At 43.6% G+C, this 17668-nt stretch overlaps 2 protein-coding genes across 2 annotated transcripts in view; both read right to left on the reverse strand.

Moving 5' to 3' along the window:
• CEP295 (centrosomal protein 295) overlaps positions 1-2632 on the reverse strand; it is a 59322-nt gene extending 56690 nt beyond the window's left edge. The window contains 1 exon segment of the mRNA XM_032295774.1: positions 2477-2632. Coding sequence (XP_032151665.1) covers positions 2477-2612 — 136 coding nt within the window. The 5' untranslated portion in view covers positions 2613-2632.
• Positions 2633-7309: 4677 nt separating this feature from the next.
• Positions 7310-8047, reverse strand: LOC116563195 (60S ribosomal protein L9). The gene has a single exon (XM_032295775.1). It carries the CDS (start codon positions 7985-7987, stop codon positions 7409-7411), a length of 579 nt encoding a protein of 192 aa, XP_032151666.1. The 5' UTR covers positions 7988-8047; the 3' UTR covers positions 7310-7408.
• Between the last annotated feature and the right edge of the window lie 9621 nt (positions 8048-17668).

Genomic DNA, 17668 nt, shown 5'->3' on the forward strand with positions numbered 1-17668 from the left:
TCTCTCTCACAGTGACCAGGCAGGCATTCTCAGTTGCTGAGTATTTATATCTTTTTGAAGCTAGCATAAGCCCTCCTTCCTTTACGAAGCTGTCCTCTGATAATTCCTGTTCCACTTACTCTCCCACTCCTGACTTGTCCACCTCTAATGCATTATTACCAATACATTCAGATAGGGACTAATTTTATGTTGTCTTGGTATTACCTCCTGTAGTTTTTCATCAACCATAGTTTGCTCTTTCTAGTTAGATTACTAACGATTGAAAGACAGTGGCTATGGGTTTTTAAATTAAAATATTCAATTAAATTTAATAAATAACTACCAGGTTTCACATACTATGGATTGATAATGTTTTCAATTAGGTGTAAACAGAATAGGGGTTAGGAGACTGTGGGGTTACCTAACAGGGACTAATTAATACCTTTCCACTGACTTCTCCATCAGAATGCAAGGTCATAGGGCGTAATGGACTTATTCACCATTTTATGTCCATAGCCTAAAAACAGCGTCTCGTCCATTGGTAGCTACTTCAGTAAGTGTGGTGACTGAACGAATGAGTCAATGAGTTAATTCATGTAAAGTGCTACAGAGATAAACGCAATCATCACTACTATCTTCAGTAAGACTCTAATGCCAAAAAGGAGTAACTGCTTACATTAAAAAATCTTTTAATGCATCCTACTCATCTGATACTCACAAGGTTTTGGTAATGGTAACAAAGTACTGATTATATTTTTCATGTTATACATGAAGAAACAAGACCTCTTGGGTTAAAGGACTTTCCCTGAGTGATAATATCTAGTGGAGGAGCCAAGGGATCTGTTTCCTTATCCCAAATGGCTACTAACTTTCGAACACACAAAGACATATGGAGTGGTGAAAATTTTATTTAAGCTGTTGTTTTTTGCGAGTGAGAATTTAAAAAAAACAGGGAAGAATTTAACAAACAAAAAAGAACAAGATTAATCTTCACAATGTATCTTTATTATTTTGTCTGAACGTCTAAGAATTCACTCATATTTAAATAATTAAGACTAATTCCTGATAAATCTGATAGACATAATATCACTGAATTTTAAAAAAGCCAGACACAAAAGAGTACAATAAAATTCATTTACGTGAAGTTCAAAAACAAGCAGAACTAATCTATGAGAGGTAAAAATAAAGTTACCTTACTGAAGGTTACTAACACGGAGATGGCACAAAGAAGCTTACTGGGATACTGAAAATAGTCTATATGTTGACCTGTATGATGGTTTAACAGGTGTACACATACGTAGAAATTCCTCAAATGGTACACCTATATTTGTGTTTTATTCTAACTTTTATTTCAATATAAGAGAAAAAAACCCTAATATTTCAGATTTAAGTAACCATCACTTCATCTCAGAGGATTACAGAAAAACATATACACAGATTATTATTTCGAAGCTCCTAAAATGTGATAAAATAACTGTTTCCTCTTGTGTATAATTTTTAAATTTTTTAAACTTCTTATTTGGGAATTTCAGGCTTAGAATTCCCATTTGCCCTGTCCCCAGCTTCTCCAAATGTCAACGTCTTGTACGTAACCACGGTACAATGATCAAAATGTGAACATTAACACTGGTACAGTATATTTTACTAATCTACAGGCTGTATTCAATTTTTGTCAATTATCACACTAATGTATATTTTCTGGACCAGGATCCAATCCAAGGATAACACGTTACATCTGTTGTTGTGCAACTGTGGGTCATCTAAAAAGCAGATGCTACGATGGGATTAAACCTGCAAATGTTTTATTAGGAGAAATGCGTGTGTGAGGGAAAATGGGGAAGAAGCTGATAAAAGTTACAAGCGGCCGGGCGCGGTGGCTCACGCCTGTAATCCCCGCACTTTGGGAGGCCGAGGCGGGCGAATTAGGAATTAGGTCAGAAGTTTGCTCTGACGATTACGGGACTTAGCGTGAAGTCGCCAAATACTCTCTACGTATTAAGGACTCAAGAGTTCACCATTGTTTTAAAAGCTGAGTTTGTGACAGGACTGAACAATTGTGGTATTAAGGTGGCAGACACCAAAACAGAGCCCGCTCTTTGCATGAAACGATTTCAGGCAATGCTCTTGTTTTAACAGCTACCAGGTGGCAGGCCATGTCCGCACGAGTGACTTCGGGGAAGCGCCCCTTCCCCCGGCACGGAAGCTCCGGGCCTGGGGAGGCTGCGGGGGAAGCTCGCGCGAACCCACCCCAGGAGAGTGCGCAAAAAAAGCCTCTAGTACAGAGCTGCCGGGTCTGGGCCGAACGCTCCTTAGAGCCGCCAGCCCGACCGCGGGCAGGGTCCACCGACTGCGAAGCCTGAGAAACACCGGCCGCGTTGCGTTCGCGACACGGCGCCTTCCTAGGATCCCCTTCCTCCGGAGCACAATCCCAGCTCCCAGGCCTCAGGGAGTCCTGCTCCTGCAGGGCGACTAGGAAGCTGGTGCGTCCATCACTCACCTGAGAACCCGGAGCCTGGACACGGTAGCCGCAACTCAGAGCAAGCTGGCCTGGGAAGTTCCTGCCCATCAGCTGCCCAGCAGCCGTTTCTGCGCCTGCGGGAGAGCCATCGTTGAGCCGCCGTCACTTCCGTCATTCAAACCGCCTGCCAATGGCGGGACGAAACCGCGGGAACAGGCCCGATCCCGCCTCCCCTGGGGGCCGCCGGGAAGGCCGCGCCGCGTTAAAGCCCCGCGCCCCGCTCACGCGCACGCGCACGCGCCAACCTGCGTAGAGGCCCATTATTTGTCACACCTGTCGGGCTTTGAAGCTCTCGGCTTTGGGCCGCGCTCTGTGGTTCATGCCCTTTTTTTTTTTTTTTTTTTTTTTTTTTTTTCAGAGTTTCGCTCTTCTTACCCAGGGGTAACGCCTCCTGGGTCCAAGCAATTCTCCTGCCTTAGCCTCCCGAGTAGCTGGGACTACAGGCGCATGCGACCACACCCAGCTAATTTTTGTATTTTTAGTAGAGACGGGGTTTCACCATGTTGACCAGGATGGTCTTGATCTCTTGACCTCGTGATCCACCCGCCTCAGCCTCCCAAAGTGTTGGGGTTATAGGCGTGAGCCACCTCGCCTGGCCTGGCTTCTGCCTTTGATCCCAGCACTTTGGGAGGCCGAGGCGGGCGGATCAGTTGAGCCCAAGAGTTCGAGACCAGCCTGGACAACATGGTGAAACCTCATAGTTACAAAAAATACAACAACAACAAAAATAAACTGGGCGTGGTGGTGGGCGCCTATAATCCCAGCTACTCGGGAGGCTGGGACAGGAGACTTGCTTCAACCCGGAAGGCAGAGGTTGTGGTGAGCTGAGATCGTACCACTGCATTCCAGCCTGGGTGACAGAACCAGAACCTGTCTCAAAAAAAAAAAAATTGCACACAGCCACGAGGGTGACTTTCGTTTTAAGGCCCCATCTTGGAGATACATATCTTGGGATATGCATCCTTTCTGTACTGACTACGGAATTCATTGGTACTATTAGGTGCAGTTAATGTATATAGCTTTCATTTACGGCCTCCAGCTCATAACAACAGTGAGCCGCATGTTATCTTGTGCCTCCAGAGGTCCAACATATGGAAAGCACCTCAAGGATTTATCTACTGTAAATAACCTATAATCAGGTGGTGAGCACAGGTTCATATTTATTGAGTATCTGTTATATGCTGAGTACATTATATTAGGTGCAGGGGAGAGGAGGGTGAATGGATTATGATGCCTGTATTAGATTTTGCAGTCTGGGAGCGTGGGGGCTAAACATATCAGGAATCAAAGAAATGACAGGATCAAATTTGGCTGCACTCTGGAGAAAGGTCAGAGAGAGTGAAGACAGAAGGCCGGATACTACTGCAGGAAGTGAAAGATAATAGCAACGAGAATGGAGAAAAGTGGGTAGATTGACTAGGAAGACAAACATCAGGAATTGGTGGTTACCTGGTGATGGGAGGTAAAAGAGGAGAAAACAAGGGTGATGCCCAAGTTCCAGATTTAGCAAGTGTGATCCTCCTGGAACACACAGGAAGAGAACCAGGAGGGAGAAGTAATGAGGTAAGCTTTGAATATTTCGAATTTGAGCTGTTTATGAGATACCCAGACAAAAGGATGAATTTCAGAAACTTAGGACACAAAATTAGCAGTCCTTGACAAACAATTGCATGTGAGATTGAGAGAAAAGAGAAAGTGAAGTTAATTTCATAGGCCACTAGCTTGGGTAGCAGTGTTGATTCTTGATTGTAAAGGGAGAAATCAAAAATGGGAGTTAAGTGGGCAAGGAGATGAGCCAAGCACTGTGTATACTGAACTTCATGTGCCTATAAAACATTCAGTGATGTACTATAAGCAGATGAATACATCGGTAGACAGCCCACAGAAAGAAAGAGCCTAAGCATAAAAGGATTTCCTTGTTACATGAGTAATAACAAAAGCCAGAGGAATGGATGGGATCACTTAGGGAGACTTTGCAGAGTGAGAAGAGCAACAAGCAAAGAACTATACTCCAAGGAACACCAAAACTTAAAGGCATGGAGTTGGAGAAAGGAACTGTCAAGTACATGAAGAAACAGTGTAGTGTAATTCCACCTCAGATTTACAGATCAGGAAATTGAGTTACCGAGAGGTTCAGCAACTTGGCCAAGGGCACATTTAAGTCAAGGCTGAACCAGAACTAGAAGTCATGTTTCCCCCTCAAATATTAGGGTTCTTTAAGAATAATTGTATTCATTTTAAACATTTTTCAGCATCCTCCATACAGATGCAGAGATACTCTTCCACACCCAATAAAATATGTGCATATTATTTCATGCCTTGGGCTGGGATTAGTGCCTGGACATGGGTTCCATAATCCCCCTGGACATGCTGCCCCATGGCACTTATGAGTTCTTATTGAGATGAGCTGTTTATGGGGCTCTCTATTGATTAAACTCTAAGTTCCTTGAGAATCAGGAGTTTACTTTGTTCGGTTGCCCAGCATAAACAAACAAAGCTGAATAAATGAACAAATTATATGCTCCACTTCCTCAACCTTCATCCTGGGCAGAAATTCTACATTTGGAGATTTTGAATTGAAGCTTGTTCTGTCTTTAATAGATGGCAATGAGAAATCAAAGCCAAGTGGGCTTAGAGTCAGAGCATCTGGCTTAGCATTCCCATGGATACTTTCTAGCCATGGGACCTTAAACCAATGAGTCTTCATTTCTGTTTTGGCTCTCAATTGCTGCCAACCAAACCGCCCTGGAATGTCCAACATGGGTGAGTTATTACGGCTGGCAGCTGATGCTGGCTGGCAGCTGAGAGCTCAGCTGGAACTGTTGACTGGAGTGTCCACCATGAGCAGTCCGTGTGGATTGGATATCTCACTCCATGGTGGCTGGTTTGGAGAGGAAGCATCTTAGGAGTGAGCATTCGCAGAGAAAGAAGGTAGAAGCTGCAAATCCTTTTAACGGTGAGGCAAACAACGAGTTGTCTTCGGTTTTACCACATTATTGATTGATTAACATGGAGCCAGCCCAGATTCAAGTGAAAGGGAAATGAACTCCGTCTATCAATGGAGGCAGTGACAGAATTTGCAGCCATGTTAACCCACCACTACTTCATAGTAATGCTTCATCTGCCTTCTCTACAGGGTGGTTGTGAGACCCAAAAGCATGAATCATGAGATCACTGTGTAAACTCTAGAGGGGTATACACATACTAGGTAGTTTAGCAGTTATTTTATTTTTTTTTCTGTCTAGCACCTTTCTCTCCTCTGGTACAGACCCAGACCTCTAAGCCACAGGGGCTGGCATGTGACCCAGACTGGACAAATCGCAGTTCTTATCTCCATTGCCATTGTGACCGACTGAGGTAGGGGTACATGACCTAATTGGGGCAATCGGAGTCTTTCACAGGAATCTGTACTAAAGACAGCAGAGACAAATATTTTCTTCTCTAGGCTTATGTTAGCATGTAAACCTGGAGCTTTCCCAGGTAGTACCGCACAAGCTGGTCTGAAAGAATGAGTGTGACAGCAAGGAACACAGAGAGAATTCAGACAGTGGTCAAGTCCCTGGATCTAACCAGCCCTGAGGTTAATATGCCTGCCCATTCTGCAGCAAACTGGTAGGAGCCACTCAATCTTTTACTGAAGCAGTTTTGAATGGGAATTTCTATTTTTTTGCAAATTAAAAAGGGATGTAGATTTTTATTTAAATTCTCATAGACAAACAAATCTCATGTCTTAGGAGATAGTATAGAATAAGATCTTGGCTGAGCGCAGTGGCTCACACCTATAATCCCAGCACTTTGTAAGGCTGAGGCAGGAGGATTCCTTGAGCCTAGGAGTTTGAGACCAACCTGGGCAACATAGGGAGACTCAATCTCTACAAAAATATTTAAAACTTAGCCAGGTATGTTGATGTGCACCTGTAGTCCCAGCTACTTGGGAGACTAAGGACGGAGGATAGTTTGAGCCCAGGAGGTCAAGGCTGCAGTGAGCTGTGATTGTGCCACTGTAGTACAGTTTGGGCAACAGAGTGGGACTCTGTCTGAAAAATAAAAATCTTACATAGAGTTCCTCTACTTGGATTTGAATTTCTGGCTAACTCTGTGACTTTGAGTTAGTCACTGGACTTCTTATAAGTCAGTTTTCTCATCTCTTTTTTTTTTTTTTTTTTTTTTGAGACGGAGTTTCACTCTTGTTACCCAGGCTGGAGTGCAATGGCGTGATCTCGGCTCACCGCAACCTCCGCCTCCTGGGTTCAGGCAATTCTCCTGCCTCAGCCTCCTTAGTAGCTGGGATTACAGGCACGTGCCACCATGCCCAGCTAATTTTTTGCATTTTTTTAGTAGAGACGGGGTTTCACCATGTTGACCAGGATGGTCTTGATCTCTTGACCTCGTGATCCACCAGCCTCGGCCTCCCAAAGTGCTGGGATTACAGGCTTGAGCCACCGCGCCCGGCCAGTTTTCTCATCTCTTAAAGAGATATAGTAAAAGTACTCAAAAGGTTCTTGTGAGGTTTAAAGCTCTTAAAACAATGCCTGGCACAACATCTGCAATAAATGTTATCTCTTTTGGCTTTTATTTTAATACATTCATTTTAGACTACCAGAGGGGAAAAAAAAATCCCCAAACTCTCTTAAATGTTTTGGGTTTGATTTTTTTTTTTTTTTTAAGAGATGGGCTGTTGCTTTGTTACCCATGCTGGTTTCAAACTTGTGGACTCAAGTGATCCTCCCACCTTGGCCTCCCAAAGTGCTGTGATTGCAGGCATGAGCCACTACGAGCAGCCTGGTCTGATTTTTTTTTTTTTTTTTTTTCCCAAATTAATAGGTCTTTTATTGTATCATTTAAGTATCACAAGTAGGTCTTAGCTATGATAGGCATCTTGTGTTTCTGTAGCTGGACAACTCTAAGGTCTTACTCATCAGCCTGCTGAACAGTTCCTTTTTCAGAGACATAGATACCATCCAAAAATTTCCGGATATCCTTGTTTTTAACTGTTGTTGCTTGCTGAATCAAAGCCGCTGAATTTGAAACAAGCTCAATGTCATTTCCTTCAAGGATTAATTCATCTTTCTGGGCTTGTGATACTGAACAAGCAACACCTGGTCTCATTCGAACCCTGCGGATGTATTTTTCACCTAAGAAATTTCGGATTTCAACAAGAGACCCATTTTCCTGGATAACGACGTTGATGGGGAAGTGAGCATACACAGACCTCATCTTGTAACGGAAGCCCAGCGTAACACCCTTGATCATGTTCTGTACATGACTACAAATAGTCCGAACGGTAGCAAGTTCCTTTCGGTTACCCCACCATTTGTCAACCCGGAGCCTCTTTTTTTTCTTTCCAAGAAGACTGAGTTCTACATTGATGTGATTGAAGTCCCTCCGCAGGGTTCCTCTGGGGCCCTTCACGAGAACTGTGCGTCCCTTCAGAGTAATGTCGACATTTTCTGGAATGTCGACAGTCTGATTGCTGAGAATGGTCTTCATTCTCGCAGTAAACGCAGCAAAGAAGGAACGTCTTTCCTCATCACGTACTTGTATCCCTGGTCTGATTTTTAATTCAGTCTTTTTGTAGAGTTTAGGCCTAAAAAGAGGTATGTATATTTAGTTTCTAGTATTGTTAACCCATTGGGAATGAACATCAATAACTGTTGATCAAGATGAAGAATTGTCCTCAGCAGTAATACCATTAGTGTCACTGGTTTCTGTGTAATGCTGACACTCTTCAAAAGGCAACTGAAGCCATTTAGGAGTGGAACAGTTTAAGATGTTTCTTTGATGGCAAGGATTTCACTGTTTCATCTTTATCTACATTCAGTATAAGAAAATGACATTGGCCGGGCGCGGTGGCTCAAGCCTGTAATCCCAGCACTTTGGGAGGCCGAGGCGGGTGGATCACGAGGTCAAGAGATGGAGACCATCCTGGTCAACATGGTGAAACCCCGTCTCTACTAAAACTACAAAAAATTAGCTGGGCATGGTGGCACGTGCCTGTAATCCCAGCTACACGGGAGGCTGAGGCAGGAGAATTGCCTGAACCCAGGAGGCGGAGGTTGCAGTGAGCCGAGATCGCGCCATTGCACTCCAGCCTGGGTAACAAAAGCAAAACTCCGTCTCAAAAAAAAAAAAAAAAAAAAAAAAAGAAAATGACATTGAAGTGGGGAGGAACCCTCAATAATTCTTATGTATAAAAGCCAGAAAAAAGGAAGATCTCTGCAAGAACAAAAGTAATCAAAGAACTTCCATCTGACCATCTGCTAAATGTCCTCTTTCTCCCTCACATACACATCGCAGGAGCTTAACAAGTGGCAGTGTCTCCACAGAATAAGTTAGAGCTGCTACCAGGAGTGAGATTAAGAGTGCCAGGCAGGGGAGGAAAGATGAGCTGAGAAAAACTTTAAAAGCTATATATATTTTTTAAAGGTATGGGGTAGGGGTTAAGTCAAGGAATTGAGTCACTTGCTTAAAGACAGTAAGAAACAAGAAGAGAGAATAGGGAAATTAAAATCTTTCTTGGCACATTGCTAATAGGATGTGTACAAAAATACTAATACCTGTTAAGACATAAGTGTGTAGGGTTTGAGTTTCATGCTTAAAGAGACAGAGAAGTCTAGATAAAAACGGAAAAAGAAAAAGGAAATCATGTCGAACACAAAAAGGTACATAGCCATTGAGGGGGCTTGGGTAGGGTGGTAAGAGTTTTGAAGATATGTGTTTGAACATCTGTTTGACCAACAGTTAACCTCTGAAGCTCAATCTCTATGTATAAAATAGAGTTAAAAATACCAAACATTTATTAGGCTAAGTGTGTACCAGAAATATTAATATCTATTCTATCTCATAGAGAAGTTGTAAAGATTACATTTTAAAATTTTGCGTTGTAAAGATCAAACAGAAAATTTGTAAATATCCTACATAGAAACATATAAATAGCTATAAAAGATTCTCCTGCGATTTGGCCACCAGTTCAGACTCAGAGTGGGTCACTGCCACACCACTATTTCTTTATTACTGCCTTTTGACTCACTTGAACTGATCCAGCTTACAGAGAACAAGAGCATCAGTCAGTTCTGTTTACTTAGCATTCTCTTTGTCCAAAATTATTTTCATTTGCCTGTGAACCTAACTGTAAGCTACACCTTTGCTACCCAAAGACTAGCCCAAGGACCAGCAGCACTGGGATCACCTGGGAGCTTGTTAGAAAAGCAGACTCTGCTGAGTCAGAATCTGTGTTTTAACTAGATCTGTAGGCATTTTGTACACACATTAAAGTTTGAGAAACACTGTTCTATGCAAAGCTCTATGTGAGGTAAATAAGCTCTATGCTATTCCAGGCATTTTGGAGTCAACAGGTGAATTGGTGATATTTCCTAACCACAAGCTTAGTTTTCTGATTGTATTATAGGGGACCCCTCAATATCACTCTCCTATGCAAAGATCTTATCTTTTAGAGTCACTATGATGTATTGTTCAAAGGAAATTTTGTCTGTTCAACTTCCTTCCATTCATTATTACCTACACATCTGCTCCAGTATCACACACTCATCTCTGGGAATAGTTCTCTTCAGCTGGCTCCTTGTGTTTTTGCTTTTCCCTCCTTGGGCAGGGTATCTTATTTTTACCCCAAATATTCTCTCTCTCCTTTCTTAAAAACCGTAAAGACTTCCTTTAATAGTTTGCTATGGCCGCCATAACAAAGACCCGCAAACTGAGTGACTTAAGCAACAGATATTTATTATCTTACAATTCTGGAGGCTAGAAGTATGAGATTAAAGTGTCTCTTGGCAGGACCATATTCCCTCTGAAGATGTTAGGGAGGGGTCTGTTCTAAGCCTCCTAGCTTCTGGTAGTTCCTTGACTTGTAGATGCATCTTCACAATCTCTGCCTTCAGCTTCACATGGCATTATCTCTCTCCCTTTCTCTCTCTCTCTCCCTCTCACTCTCTCTCTCTCTCTCTCTCTGTGTGTGTGTGTGTGTGTGTGTGTGTCCAAATTCCCCTTTTTCTTTTTTTTTTTTTTTTTTGAGACGGAGTCTCACTCTTGTTACCCAGGCTGGAGTGCAATGGCGCAATCTTGGCTCACCGCAACCTCTGTCTCCTGGGTTCAGGCAATTCTCCTGCCTCAGCCTCCTGAGTAGCTGGGATTACAGGCACGTGCCACCATGCCCAGCTAATTTTTTGTAGTTTTAGTAGAGACGGGGTTTCACCATGTTGACCAGGATGGTCTCGATCTCTTGACCTCGTGATCCACCCGCCTCGGCCTCCCAAAGTGCTGGGATTACAGGCTTGAGCCACCGCGCCCGGCCTAAATTTCCCCTTTTTCTAAGGACACCAGTCATATTGGGTTAGGGGCCCACTCTACTCTAGTATAGTCTCATCAACTAATTACATTTGCAACGATCCTATTTCCATACAAAGTCACATGCAGAGGTGTTGGGGCCTGAGATTTCAACATATGGTTTCCTGGGGAACACAGTTAACTCCTAACATTTCTTCTTGAAGCTAGTGCAAGGATTGTGAAGTACTTGAAACAACTCCATTTGGTCATGTAACTCCCAACTCAGGACTTTGCTGTATAAAATCATAATATTTTGCATGGGCAAACTAGGTGGGAATCTTTGCTTCTTATTAGTGTGGAATTATTGCTGTGTGACTCCAAGCATTGCCTGCATCTTCCTAGCATGCCTGCTGTGCTGCTGGCTTATAATGTGAGCTTCTAGATGAAAAGGATGATTTCTGAGAGCATCAAGCTAAATATGCAGTGATAAGTAGTGAGATAAAAATGCCCTTCCCTTTATTCCCACAAATCTAAAACCTACCCATCTTTCAAGGCTAATGTAGTCTTATAAATTCTAATGTCTACCATTTTATTGAGCCCGTAAGTTGCCTGGTATGACATGGCTCAAGGGACAAAGCTGGGGTTTTTACCCAGACATTTCTAACAGTAAAGCCCATACTTTTCCCATTCCTTTCTGCGCATCCCACTGTATTTGACTCCACCCCAATCACTCAATGTATTATTCCTTTTTTCGCACTGCTCTAAAGAAATACCCAAGACCGGGTAATTTACAAAGAAAAGAGGTTTAATTGATTCACAGTTCTGCATGGTTGGGGACGCCTCAGGAAACTTATGGTGGAAGGCGAAGGAGGGAAGTCTTACCTGGCGGCAGAAGAGAGAGAGAAGCACGAAGGAGGAACTTCCAAACACTTATAAAACCATCAGATCTGGTGATAACTCACTCACTATCATGAGCACAGCATGGGGAAAACCGCCCCCATGATCCAGTTACGTCCCTCCTTCGGCACATGGGGATTACAGGACCCTCCCTTGACATGGGGGATTACAATTCGAGGTGAGATTTGGGTGGGGATGCAGAGCCAAAACATCACTCAATAAATATTTGCTGAGTTCTTGTGTGAACAGCGCTCTATGCTATATGTGTTTCTCTTCTAGCCAGCTCTGACGTGTCTGTATCCTAAGCTTTCTCTGCTAAACTTTAATCACACCTTCTACCTTGAAGGAAACCGCATCTCTATGGGGCTAGAACAATAGGTAGCCCTCAATAGATATCTAATGAACAAATGAAAGAAGGTATATACTCACAAGTAATAGACATTTTCAGATCCGTGTTCTGGTTATTACAGTATGATCTAGCAAATAAACAAACAAAACAAAAAACTTCTGGGCTTTAATTCGTTGGCTAGTTTGTCTGCTGTGATTAAACTTTGGCTGTAAGAGTGTGCCTGGTGTACCCTCTTTTATTTGACTTGCCTATTGAATGGCACCTGATGACACAATTTTGAAGTCAGATCAGTTCCATATGGTCTTATCACCATTTTAGTCATGCACCACCCATTACAAAACCACCTTGTCTGGAGCTACCAGAGGCCCCTCCAGCATGTTCCATCTCTCTCAGACCATCTCCGTGGGTTCCACATTTGGGTTCATGTTGACATTTCTCCGTTAGATAAAGCCCTTATCCTACTTCTGTGAGTTGAAATCTCATCTCCAGTAATACTTTTAAGTTTCAAGCTTCTATTCTGCCCTTGCCTCCTCCCCCCACTTTCTTTTTCTCTCTCCTCCCATCTTTGCTCCTAAGACTTTGCTGTTGGGATTTCACTTTTGAGATTTCCCCCAGGCTCTCTGATAGGGATCTCTGCATCCTGCACATTCTCTCCTCAGCTTTGTTAAAGAGCTAAGGACTTCACAGTCTACTCTCATGTCATCAAGCCACCAGGCCCAGGTCAAAGGAGGAGTGTACCTTTTCAGTAAATGTCCCTCTTTCACCTTCAACGCCTGTCACAGCATGCCATTCTCAGGAAGATCTAAATAACAAACAAAACCATAAACATTTCACTGACAGCAGAATTGTCACCATCATGCCCATTCTACAGATGAAGACTCACGCTCAGAAAGGCTTAATGGCTTGCTTGTTATTATTCATCTTGTCAACCACAAGAGGAGCACTCAATCCCTGGTCTTTTGACTAAAAAATCTTAGGGCCCTTTTGCCAGCACAAATGCATACCAACATGTTAAAAAGGGTCATCTTTTGGGCAAGGAAGTTTTGCATTCCTTTCCTTTAAGGACAATATGTTACAGGCCAGGCACAGTGGCTCACATATAATCCCAGCACATTGGGAGGCCAAGGCAGGGAGATCACTTGAGCTCAGGAGTTTGAGACCAGCCTGGACAACGTAGTGAAACCTACGTTGTGGTGGCATGTGCCTGTGGTCCCAATTACTCCAGAGGCTGAGATCGGAGGATCACTGGAGCCCAGGATGTGAGGCTACAGTGAGCCATGATCACACCACTGCACTTCAACTTTTTGAGACCCTGTCTCAAAAAAAAGCTATGTTCCAGTTTTATGACATCCATCTCTGTCCTAAGGTATGACTCCTAGATACACAATTATGATTTTTTTGTGGGAGCAGAGGAAGCATGTTTGGCACCTGTGCCTTCTGCTTCTCACCCCTGAGATAGCCACAGGCTTCTTTGATGACTCACCTTTCTGGCTAGCCTCTCCTGGCCTCTCCTGACCCTCATCTATTCTGTGTCTCATCCCTCAGGCTAGCTAATTCAGGCTAAAGGATTCAGTTAGACTTCTCCTCCTAGGCTCATGTTTGCATTTTTTTTTTTTTTTTTGGGACGGAGTTTCGCTCTTGTTACCCAGGCTGGAGTGCAATGGCGCAATCTCGGCTCACCGCAACCTCTGCCTCCCGGGTTCAGGCAATTCTCCTGCCTCAGCCTCCTGAGTAGCTGGGATTACAGGCACGCACCACCACGCCCAGCTAATTTTTTGTATTTTTAGTAGAGACGGGGTTTCACCGTGTTGACCAGGATGGTCTCGATCTCTTGACCTCGTGATCCACCCGCCTCGGCCTCCCAAAGTGCTAGGATTACAGGCTTGAGCCACCGCGCCCGGCCCTCATGTTTGCATTTTAAGATAGACATTCAAAGCCTTAACATAAGGAGGCAAGCCATGGGTCAGTGTAGGCACTGTCCTGCCTTTACATGGTAGTGACAAGACCAGTAGGAGGAGATGCGGCAAATACCTCAGATTGAATCCTTCCTGGGCATTTTCTTGCAACTCCAGTTGGAAAAAAAAGTGGCAGAAATTTTAATGTCTGCCACTAGGGGGCAGATTAGCCAAATTTTGGAATATTTGTAGGCGATGGAGAAGACAAATTTCTTTCCTATTCTCACAAATTCTCTGCATCAGACAAGAGGAGACCAGCATCATCAGAAATAGGAAAAATCAAAGGCAGCACCATTGCTACTGGTAAGAGCAGGGTCCCCCACAGTCATCTTCTCGAAATGTGTTAGCATATGAGGGTAGCGCACCCAGGTAACAGCCTGGTATTCAGTACCCGTTAAGTGCCAGACACTGTGCTAGGCACTTTACCTACATTGTCTTCCTTGATCCACACGACAGTCTTCTGAGGCAGATTTTTCAAATCATTATTTTACAGGTGAAGGAACAGGCTTGTAAAGGTTAAATACATTGCTTGAAAGCAAGCAGAACATCCTAAAGAAGAAAGCAGAAACTATCTTCAAATCTTATGTAGATAAAGCGCTTTTAATCGTTTTAAGTCAGGATCTGACTATGCTGGCTTTTGTTTTGTTTCATTTCATTTTGCTTTTTATTGTGCATATATTACCACGTACGTAAATATAGGATCTTCACTAACAATTTTAATGATTGTGTTTTGTTCTATTGTACTTAGACCCCTTAAATTACCCAGTATGTACTGATAAACTTGTTATTAATTTTCAGTTTTTTTTACCACTATAAACAATTCTATAATAAATTCTTTGTGTTTGCTTCTTTCCAAGGCATCTCCTCTTTTATTTATTGGGTCCCATCCTATCTCTCTTAATCAAACAGTTGTCCCTGTTTTTCCTTTGCCATTTTTCCTCTCTCTGCCATATTATTTCTTTATCAAACAAATATGAGATAATAGCTCCCACCTCTTTTTTTTTTTTTTTTTTTTCTGGTTGAAATGTGAACGTTTCTGCTTTCTTTTTTTTTTTCTTTAATTGCATTTTAGGTTTTGGGGTACATGTGCAGAACACGCAAGATTGTTGCGTAGGTACACACATGGCAGCATGATTTGCTGCCTTCCTCCCCTTCACCTATATCTGGCAATAGCCCCCATCTTTTTAAGAAAATTTTTCTTTGGGCCGGGCACAGTGGCTCATGCCTGGGAGGCTGAGGTGAGCACATCACTTGAGGCCAAGAGTTGAGACCAGCCTGACCAACATGGTAAAATCCCGTCTCTACTAAAAAAAAACACAAAAATCAGCTATAATTCCAGCTACTCGGGAGGCTGAGGCAGGAGAATCACTTGAAGCCAGGAGTTGGACTTGTAGTGAGCCGAGGTCAAGTCACTGTACTCCAGCCTGGGCCAGAGAACGAGACGATGTCTAAAAAACAAACAAACAAACAAACAAACAGACCACAAAACAAAAACAAAACCCTTTTGATTTCACTCCACCTCCAACTCCAGCCTGTTTTCTTGTTTACTTAGACCCCAGGAACGCTTGAAATAGTTGTTGATTCTGGCCAGCTGTGCATCATCTTTTCTTCCTTCTCCTGAACCCACTCCATCAGGTTTTGTCCACATTACTCCATGTATAGTTCTTGCCAAGGTCACCATGACCACCATGTTGTCAATCCCTTGGTCTGTCCTCCAACTTTATCTTCCTTGACCTGGGAACAGCACTTGACACGCTGATCATTACTTGTTGGAATTCTTCATTTGCCTTCCAGGACAGCACTCTCTAGGAGGCTCTCCTATTTTATTGGCTACTGCTCTTCACTCCCTTTTGATTGTTTCTTCTCATCTTCCTGACCTCCAAATCTTGGACTATCTGGGGTTCCATTCTCAGAACTTTTCTCTTTCTTAACTACATTCGTTCCTTAGGTGATCTCTTCTGGACTCAGGACCAAATCCCAGCCCTCTACTGCCACATATATATTTCCAGCCTAGACCTTTCCCTGAACTCCAGATTCATAACCCAATTGCTTGCCTAACAGCTCTACTTAGATGTCTAAGACACTTCTCAAACTTGACAAATTGAAAGCTTTTGATTTTTCTGAGTCTGCCTCACCCAAATTCTCTTCCTTGGGCGGCCCCATCTCAATACATATAATACTAACCAGCTGCAAATCTCAGAATCATCCTTGACTCCTTTCTTTCACAACTCACATCGGTATCATGAGGAAATCCTAATGGCTGTATCTTCAAAACGTATCTAGGACTCAACCATTTTTTCTTTTTGAAACGGAGTCTTGCTCTGTCACCAAGCTGGAGTGCAGTGGCACAATCTCGGCTCACTGCAACCTCCACCTCCTGCGTTCAAGCGATTCTCCTGCCTCAGCCTCCCAAGTAGCTAGGACTACAGTCGTGCACCACCACACCCAGCTAAATTTTGCATTTTTAGTAGAGATGCTGTTTCACCATGTGGGCCAGGATGGTCTCGATCACTTGACGTTGTGATCCACCCGCCTCAGCCTCCCAAAGTGCTGGGATTACAGGTGTGGGCCACCATGCCTGGCAATGAACTCAAACACTTTCAGCCACCGCCAGTGTCTTCTCCCCCGCTGTATCTTATCTGGATTATCATGGCTTTCCAAGTGGCTTTACTGCTTACTAAGAAGCCAGAGAGTCTTTACAAATTCAAGTCATAGCTCATCACTGCTCTGCTCGACTCTCAAGTTCTGCCTGCCTCATTGAAAGTAAACCCTCACCGGTCTTACTATGGATGACAATGCCCTGCATGATCTCAGAGCACGGTCCCTGAGCCCCACCCACCCTGCTTCAGTTTCCACCCTCCCTCACTCTGCTCCAGCCTCAGCGGCCTCCTTGCTGATCCTTCCACACACCAACATGCTCCCACCTCTGCACCTGCTCTTCCCTCACTTGGAATCACCTCTTCATGGGTATCTTTATGCCTTGTTTCCCTGGTTCCTTCAAGTCTCTTCTCAAATGTGTCCACATCAGAGAGGCCTTTCCTAATCACCCTAATATGTAGGAGCAGCATATTCCATCTTCTCTCGCCCTGACCATTCTCACCACCAGCACCACCAGCACTACCTACGCACCCACCCACACATACACCCCCCCACCACACACACACTTTGTGTCATTTGTCTCCCTTGACTATAATGAATGCTTCTTGGAGGCAGAGACATTTGCTTATTTTATTCTTGGCCCAGTAAAGAATATCCCTAACTCCTAATCCAATGCCTTGCACATGTAAGAGCTCAATAAATGTTTGTTGGATGAAATAATGAATATTCATCTTCTAGTGTAATTATGTTTTTAGGATAGATTTTTAAGAGTGAGATTACTGGGCCGGGCGCGGTGGCTCAAGCCTGTAATCCCAGCACTTTGGGAGGCCGAGGCGTGTGGATCACGAGGTCAAGAGATCGAGACCATCCTGGTCAACATGGTGAAACCCCGTCTCTACTAAAAATACAAAAATTAGCTGGGCGTGGTGGCGCGTGCCTGTAATCCCAGCTACTCGGGAGGCTGAGGCAGGAGAATTGCCTGAACCCTGGAGGCGGAGGTTGTGGTGAGCCGAGATCGCGCCACTGCACTCCAGCCTGGGTAGCAAGAGTGAAACTCCGTCTCAAAAAAAAAAAAAAAAAAAAAAAAAAAAA

This window comes from Sapajus apella, unplaced genomic scaffold, assembly GCF_009761245.1.
Source record: "Sapajus apella isolate SASKATOON/1434 unplaced genomic scaffold, GSC_monkey_1.0 scaffold34, whole genome shotgun sequence".
Taxonomy (NCBI): domain Eukaryota; kingdom Metazoa; phylum Chordata; class Mammalia; order Primates; family Cebidae; genus Sapajus; species Sapajus apella.

Excerpts from the sequence above, each read along its gene's own strand:
- LOC116563195 (XM_032295775.1), bottom strand. The coding sequence starts at position 7,987 with ATGAAGACCATTCTCAGCAATCAGACTGTCGACATTCCAGAAAATGTC.